The sequence below is a fragment of the Helianthus annuus genome, chromosome 17 (genome assembly GCF_002127325.2).
Source record: "Helianthus annuus cultivar XRQ/B chromosome 17, HanXRQr2.0-SUNRISE, whole genome shotgun sequence".
NCBI classification, from domain to species: domain Eukaryota; kingdom Viridiplantae; phylum Streptophyta; class Magnoliopsida; order Asterales; family Asteraceae; genus Helianthus; species Helianthus annuus.
In genome coordinates this window covers 39,836,087-39,844,432 of record NC_035449.2, presented here as the reverse complement: position 1 = coordinate 39,844,432, position 8,346 = coordinate 39,836,087, and the positions used below count along the sequence as shown (strand labels likewise).

Sequence of the window (8,346 nt, the reverse complement as noted above, 5' to 3'; positions counted from 1 at the left end):
TTGTCAGTTACCACCCCTATAGTTATAAAAGTAGTCAGTTGGACGCTGTAACTATCGATTATATGCATATACGCCCCCTTAAGTTGATTTTTGCTTTTTTTTTTTTTTTTTTCTTTTTTTTCTTTTGATGATTGCTATGATCAACTCAAGTTTTTAGGGGGTCCAAAGCATATTTCTTTCTGTTTTCAAAATATAAGATAAATGTCTAAAAATTATCATTTTTCACTCCATATCACAACCATCATATTTACAACCATATTCTCCTATATATTAAAAAAACAAATGTTTTGAACAGTGCTTTCCAATATATATAGTTTTTTTTAATAATTTTTATTATCTTTTTTACTTTTAAGTTAGATAAGCTTGTGTCAACCGGCTTTCGTATCGAAAATACCAGTGCGGTTATCGGTACATGAAGGTAAAAAACCGACACCAGCCTAGTACAGAAAACATCAAAAGTCGGTATCGAATTGATTCTGAAAATCTTTTAGTTCGGGAAATTCGGTACTACTACCCGATACCATTTACTCATCCCTGATCATGGCTGTCGTACAAACAACAAGGGTATCGTGCAACTTTTTTTGTTGATTTTCTTCAACTTTTAATGATTTCTTTTTTTAGTTTCAGGGGTAGGGATGAGCTCAGTGGTTTCCGTACGCAACGCGCTCGTAGTGATTTCAAAACACATGTTACTTAAGATCTTTCGGTTCGGGAAATTCGGTACCGGTACCCAATATCATTTGCTCATCTCTGACCATAGGTTTCATACGAATAACATTATTACCATACAACTTTTTTGGTTGATTTTCTTTTGGTTATCTTTTTGTATTTTTTCTATATTTTCTTTTTATTCGTGTCAGCAGTTTCTGTACGCAACGCGCTCGTAGTGATTTCAAAACACATGTAAACACAGATTAAACAACAAAAGATGTTCGCCGCGACGCGGCGATAGTAAAAAAACTAGTTTTATAATTTGAAAAATTGCTACAGTAAATTTTTATATATGAAAAGTTACTATTCATCTTCTATCAAATTATTATGAGTATATAAAAACGAGGAATATAACAAAATAAGTGTTTGTAACTAAGATAAATATAAAAATATGTGAGCGATTTTTTTATAAAGTAGATAAATTTTGAAAAATATAATCTTTTAGTTAAATTATAGGACATAATTTGGTGGAGCTGTTGTGAATGATCTAAGAATAATAGGGCATTTTTCTTTAAAGAACATCACTTTTAATTTTATAATTCCTACATCATCTATGTGTATATGTATAAGAGTGAATTGCAAGTTTTGTCCTTTATCTTTAGGCCATTTTGCAAGTTTTGTCCTTTATGTTTAAATTTGACAAGTTTTGTCCTTTATGTTTAAAAATCAAGCACGTTTTACCCTTTGGGCCTTAAAAATCAAGCACGTTTTGTCCTTTATGTTTAAAAATCAAGCACGTTTTGTCCTTTATGTTTAAAAATCAAGCACGTTTTGTCCTTTATGTTTAAAAAATCAAGCACGTTTTGTCCTTAAAAATCAAGCACGTTTTGCCCCAAAGGGTAAAACGTGCTTGATTTTCAAACATAAAGGACAAAACTCGTCAAATTTAAACATAAAGGACAAAACTTGCAAAATGGCCTAAAGATAAAGGACAAAACTTGCAATTCACTCTATGTATAATTATGGAGCACAAATCCCACGGGCAAGAATCTCAAATTACCTACATATAGTTTAATTATGGGTTATTGGATTTTATCACCCCAACTATCGGTCTTTAGCCGTTGTCACCCCCAACTAACACTTTGACACTCGGCACCCCCAACTTGACTTTTTGTTTGTAATGGCACCACCCACTTAAATCTGTACTAACTTGGTTAGTTTTTTTGTCCAACGTGGCACAAGTTTGCAGAGTTGGAGATGATTACGTGACGCTGATGTGTATCTAAACCTCATCTCCTTCTTTACAATATTAAAAAAAAAAACAATAACAAATCCTAAATTCTAATTCATCATTTTGAAGATCTGGGGCTATGTCATATCAGTTTCATCATTTTAATAGCAAGGACATCTGCAAGTTCATGAACAATAACAAATAAAAAAAACAAAACCTAAATCTAATCCTAAATCTAATTTCTACATCATTCTACAAAATCCAACATACAAATTCTATATCATCTTCATTCCAAATCTAATTTCTATATAATCTGCAAAACCCAACTTTCAAATTATATATCATCTTCGAAATCCATCACCACCGCCACCCTCTTTCCTCTTCAAAATCCACCACCGCCCTCATCAAGACCCACTTTTGTTGAAATCGACTCAGATCTACCGCCCTCATCAAAACCACCACAACCACTGCCCTAATCTAACCCTAACTACCACTAAAAAGCCCTAATCTAAACGATCTGAACTGACCAAAGATTTGTTGGAACCCTGCCGCCATCGCTGAAATCATTTCCTCTGAACATAAGCACCGCCGTCGTCTCTTCCGACACCGGTAGTTTGGTTTCAAGTTAACCGCAGGCAGGGCGGTGGTGGTTGATGACGGTGGAGTGTGGGAGGGAGAGATAGAGAGATGTAGGGAGAAGGGGTAAAGAGAGGGATCAGTTTTGCGCATGTGGGGCGGTGGTGGTTGATGACGGTTGTGGAGGGTGGTGGTTGATGTAGGTGGTGGAGAGGGTGAGCGACATAAACACACACAAACTGTGTGTTTTTTCTCAGCAACATTATCTATTATGTATATATTAGATAGGGTAAGGTTCCTCTACAAAGTGTGTTTTTCCTACAAAGTGTAGAAAGTGATCTTGACCATTGGATGAGTGTGTTTGATGGTTGAGATCATCTTGGTGGCATTTTGGTAATATGTATGTCTTAAAAATAGGATGATTTAATTAATTAGGGGTAGATGTGTCATTTAGCTTGTTTTAAACATGGAAATAATAATCATCCCATAAACCACACCACATTTCTAGCGATTCTCTCTCTCTCTCTCTCTCTCTCTCTCTCTCTCTCTCTCTCTCTCTCTCTCTCTCTTTCTTTCCTTCTCTCCTTCATGAAGAAACACAATGCTAAGAAAACACATCGTGAATCATACAATATCACACATCGTGAAGAAAACCCAAGAAAACATATCGTGAATCATACAATATAACGCAACGTCATTTAACTTGTATGGTGTGTTATACAATATAACACATCATGAAGAACCCAAAAATTATATAACACAAGATCAAGAAACCACAAAATACATGTCATTTGTGAATCATAACTGGTATAACACGTTGTGAATTAACCTGTAACTAGTAAAACACATCGTCAAGAAATTATAAATACATTTCCTTCCTAAAAACACGTTAATAATTACAAAATACATCTCCTTTCTAAAACATAAACGGCTATAACACACTGTGAATTAACTTGTAATTGGTAAAACACATTGTCAAGAAATTATTCACGAAGGATTGCAGCTGGTAAAACACATGTTACGTTGTGAATGTTTAAAACACAACGACAACAAATCCTCTAATTAATCCAATTATAAACTCCTAAAGCACAACGGTATTAGTCTGCTTGCTGTTAAAACACACTGTCAAGAAATCCTCCAACATTAATTCAATATCGTAATCATTGTTAGATAAATCATACAATTGCTACAATACATCAAACAAAAATTCAAGTTATGCAATATCATAAAACTTTACCATCACCACAATCAACCATAACATTTGACGCCATGATTTTGATCAGTAAAGATGTTATGAAGAACCAGATGCAATATGAATGCTCTGGGAATATGTTTTATCAATTGTATAATTTAAACGAAACTGTCGATTTGATTTCAATGAGATATCTACTTTTCTTAATTATCTGCTTAGTTAGTTAATCTATTAATATAATCCATAATTACAATAATAATAAAATTACCTTAATACCTTTTTGATTAAAAACTCCAATTGCCACATGTCACATGTAGGAGACTTCCTACACTTTCTAGGAAAAAATGACTTTGTAGCCAACTCCTATATATTAATTATAGTTTATATATGTATATATTAAGTATAGTAATTAAAATATACACATAAGTCTCCAAATAATCCACCTCATCTTGCCACATAGGAAATTGAGTGCCACGTAGGATAGAAAATTAACTAAGTTAGTGTTTGGTTAACGACGTGGTGTCATCACAAACGAAAAGTCAAGTTGGGGGTGCCGGGCATGGTTGCAAAAGTCGCTAGGCGCTCCCTAGTCGGTCGACCGGGGAGTTGAGAGTACTCGGCATAGGCGGAGAGTACTCGGGGAGTACTCGGACATGTTAAATTATAAAGAAATTAGTTTTCGGAAATTAAATATATGTCTAATAACATAAATTTACTAGTATTTTTAACAAAATACGTAAAAATGATATTCATTATTTAATATGATAGTGATCATATAAATTATGTTTTATTATTTTTTAAGTCAATCTCGGCCCGAATTGACCTACTAGATCGGATTTTGGCCGAGTTTGACTACGTTTGATCGGTTCCGAGTAATTAGGCGGAGTTAGAGAAATTCGCCTCGGCAGCCTACCTTGTAGCGACTACTCGGGGAGTACTCGGCCTTGGAAACCTTGTTTTACAACCATGGTGCCGGGTGTCAAAGTGTTAGTTGGGGGTGGCAATGGCCAAAGGCCGATAGTTGAAGGTGATAAAATCCAATAACCCTTTAATTATTTACTTCAGTACCCCGTGAGCTACCCCTGATCAAGACATCTAGAAAAAAAATCTATAATCTATAATCTTCTATAAATTATAATAAATCAAAACCATCTTAGACCAGATGTTATCTACTTAAACAATTAATGTACACGTGGCAATGTGATATTCATTCCTGAATGATTTTGGGTGGCATTTCTTATGAGAGTTGTTCCACTCTCTTTTGCCCTGAGAGGGTTAAAAAATCTCCAAAGAAAGTAAACATTAATATTAATATTTTCATAGTATAAATTTGCAACATCTTTGTGCATAAATGGGTTACACCCAACATTTAGGAGGATTTTCAAACTAAACAAAAATGATATTACAGTTTTAATCTAAAATTATTTGATTTTTTACTTTTAAACTAAAATCTTTCATCTTTTGCAATTTAACGTTACAACTTTTTTACTTTCAACTTTGGTCCCCGATACTTTTCATGTTTGGCAAATTTTTTGTTTTATGTTTCGTTCTAAATTTTACGAGTTAACACGGCGCAACGTGCGTGTGTGATGCAACATTTTTATGTTTCGTTCTAAATTTTGCGAGTTAACACGACTCAACGTGCGTGCGTGGTTTAATGTTTTACGTTGTCCATTTTTCCCGTTTGACAGGTTCGTCACAACGTGCGGGGTCCTTAATCGACTTAGTTATTATTTCCTATGCTTTACGTTTCGGTCTAATTTATTTGTGTTAACACACCACAACTTCAGTGTTGGTGGTCGTTGACGGTGGTGTGACATTGGTACTATCTGGCACGGTTTTACGGCCCCCACCGAAACGCGGGAGGCTTATTACTAGTTATAATAGAATTTCAACATATGTTCAGTTTTTAGACCAACACGAGGTTTGCTCCAATCACACTTGCTACATCTAATTGTTTTTCGGGATGATGCCAAAGTTCTACTATTGAAATCTTCATCAAATTAGTTATTTTTTTGTCGATCAAATCGCATTTTATAATACATGAAAGGGCAGCATATTCTATATGGCCGAATAACACTAGATTTTAAAAAGTGTTTTGTTTTTTCTAGTGGGATAGATCGTAATCAACAAGGCCTGGTTTGTCAGATATAAAAATTCCAAAACATTTTATGTCATCAAGGAATGGAAAGGCCGTCGCTATACAAACACCATTGACATACGGGCCATAGATAGGGCTAAATTTGGTCAAACGGGTCGTATGATAGTTATACGGGCTATATGATACGGCAACAAATGGTTATATGAGTCATACGAGAGCCAAGTTATACGGCCTGTATGATGTTTTGACTAATAAATGACTTACATGACCACTGACATAGTCATATGGCCCGTATGACCTTTTTTTCACCTACGACCTATATGATGTGACAGGTGGGGGTGGTGTGTTGATAGCAACACCCAAAGAAAAGCATCGACCCAATACACGTGCGCTAAAACAAGTCATAATTTATAAGAAATGTAATGTAATGTAATATATTAAGTATCAGGTCTGGTAAGGTAAAAGAGATATTAGCTATACAAGGCAGATGTCAAGCAGAATTTTTAGCTGTACAGGTCTATAAAAATGTGAGAACAATCATGTAAGACAGTGCATGCACTTGTTAAATTCCAGAACAAAAAAAAAAAGACCAATAGGATAAGATGGAAATGGCTCATGTTATAGTTATACCTTATCCAGCACAAGGACATGTAATCCCTCTGATGGAGCTAAGTCAACGTTTGGTCAATCAAGGTGTCCGAGTCACGTTCGTAAACACAGAGATCAATCATGAACTTGTAACAAGCACCTGGGTAGAAAAAGATAGTTTCAAAGAACTGATGCATATGGTTTCCATCCCAGACGGGTTGGAATCATGGGAAGACAGAAGTGACCTTGGTAAGTTGACCGAGTCGATATTAAAAACCATGCCTGGTAAGCTAGAAGAACTTATAGAGACAATTAACAACCAAGGCACACATAAGGTTACCTGTGTTATTGCTGATGGTTGTGCGGCATGGGCTATACGAGTGGCAAAGAAGATCGGAACCAAAAGAGCAGTCTTCTGGCCTTCATCAGTTGCTTCACTGGCCCCCGCGTTGAGCATTAAAAAGCTTACTGATGATGGAATCATAGACAACAAAGGTAAGACCACTGCTCTATTTCAACCTAATCTATAACCAAAAGCCGACTGATCATGTTCATGCTAACATAAACACTCAAAAAAGGCTTATAGAATGGTCAATCAAATTGTTGTTCACATATACAACTATATAAGGATTAAGTTAGCTTTTACTTAAACAATTTTATTTCATTAAAGTTTAATTCTAAGAATTAAACTCAAGTAACATTTGTAAAACTTTGTATTTCAGGAATCCCTATAAAAGATCAGACAATTCAACTGTCACCAAACATGCCACCTATAAAACCTTCAAACCTCCCATGGTCCTTTGTCGGTGACTTAGCAACGACAAAATCAGTTTTTAAAATATCAGTAGATGTAGCAGAGGCTGCAACGATGACGGAATGGATTACTTGCAACTCTGCTAATGAGCTGGAGCCTGAGGAATTTAGCATATATTCCAAGATTTTGCCAATAGGGCCACTATTGGCAAGCAACCGACTTGCAGATCAAGCGGGTCACTTCTGGCATGAAGACTTCTCCTGCCTAAAATGGCTTGATCAAAATCCAGTATGCTCAGTAATTTATATAGCATTCGGGAGCTTCACAATATTTGACCAGAGGCAGTTTGAAGAGTTGGCGTTAGGTCTCGAACTTAGCAACAGACCATTCTTGTGGGTTGTGAGGCCAGGTATGACCAAAGAGACTACAGTTTCCTACCCAGATGGATATACGGAAAGAACACACACTCGTGGGAGGATTGTGAGTTGGGCACCTCAACAGAAGGTGTTGGCTCACCCTTCTGTAGGTTGCTTCTTAAGCCACTGTGGTTGGAACTCTACTTTGGAAGGTGTGACAAATGGAGTCCCTTTCTTGTGTTGGCCGTACATTTCGGATCAGTTTAGTAACCAAACTTATATTTGTGATGTCTGGAAGAATGGGCTGGGGTTTGATAGAGACGAGGCGGGATATATCACACGCGAAGAGATTAAAAGTAAGCTAAAGCACCTGCTCAGTGACAAAACATTTAAAGAAATAGCCATGAATTTAAAGGAAAAGATTATGAGCAATGTGGAGGAAGGTGGGAACTCACACAAGAATCTTAGCATCTTCATTGACTGGATACAAGATAAAGATACATACAGGTGCCTAGAATGATCACACAGGCTTTATAGTTTACACATACCAATACTAATGTGAATTAATCATATGATAATAGTAGGGTTGTGCAAGTGTAAATGGCATAATGGCACAGTGATGTTAAATATCATGATTAGCCAAATCGTTTGATTCTCCTTATTTTCACATATGATATCACTGATTATAAACTTCTCCTTTAAATGTCTAGAACTTAAAAAAATATGATTACATGTGTTTAATTAACAGATCGTTTTGTCTTCGAATTATTTCATGGGTCATTAGCGATTGTAACGGACCGTTTTCTCCTGTTAAGAAGCTTAGCTGGGTCAAGGTTGTGGGAGTCTTTTGGTAGTAGTTCCTTGTTGAAAATAATAATTTAAAACATCAAACACTTA

General features: G+C 35.8%; 1 protein-coding gene across 1 annotated transcript; it reads left to right on the top strand.

The window, feature by feature from the left end:
• The first annotated feature begins 6,325 nt into the window (after positions 1 to 6,325).
• On the top strand, positions 6,326 to 8,116 carry LOC110924067 (UDP-glycosyltransferase 83A1). Its single transcript, XM_022168110.2, has 2 exons — positions 6,326 to 6,834; positions 7,062 to 8,116. Exons 1-2 carry the CDS (start codon positions 6,354 to 6,356, stop codon positions 7,967 to 7,969), a joined length of 1,389 nt encoding a protein of 462 aa, XP_022023802.1. The 5' UTR covers positions 6,326 to 6,353; the 3' UTR covers positions 7,970 to 8,116.
• Positions 8,117 to 8,346: the final 230 nt, after the last annotated feature.

Coding starts and splice junctions, on each gene's coding strand:
- LOC110924067 (XM_022168110.2), top strand. CDS start 6,354: ATGGAAATGGCTCATGTTATAGTTATACCTTATCCAGCACAAGGACAT. Junction 6,835..7,061: donor TGGAATCATAGACAACAAAG/GTAAGACCACTG, acceptor TTTGTATTTCAG/GAATCCCTATAAAAGATCAG.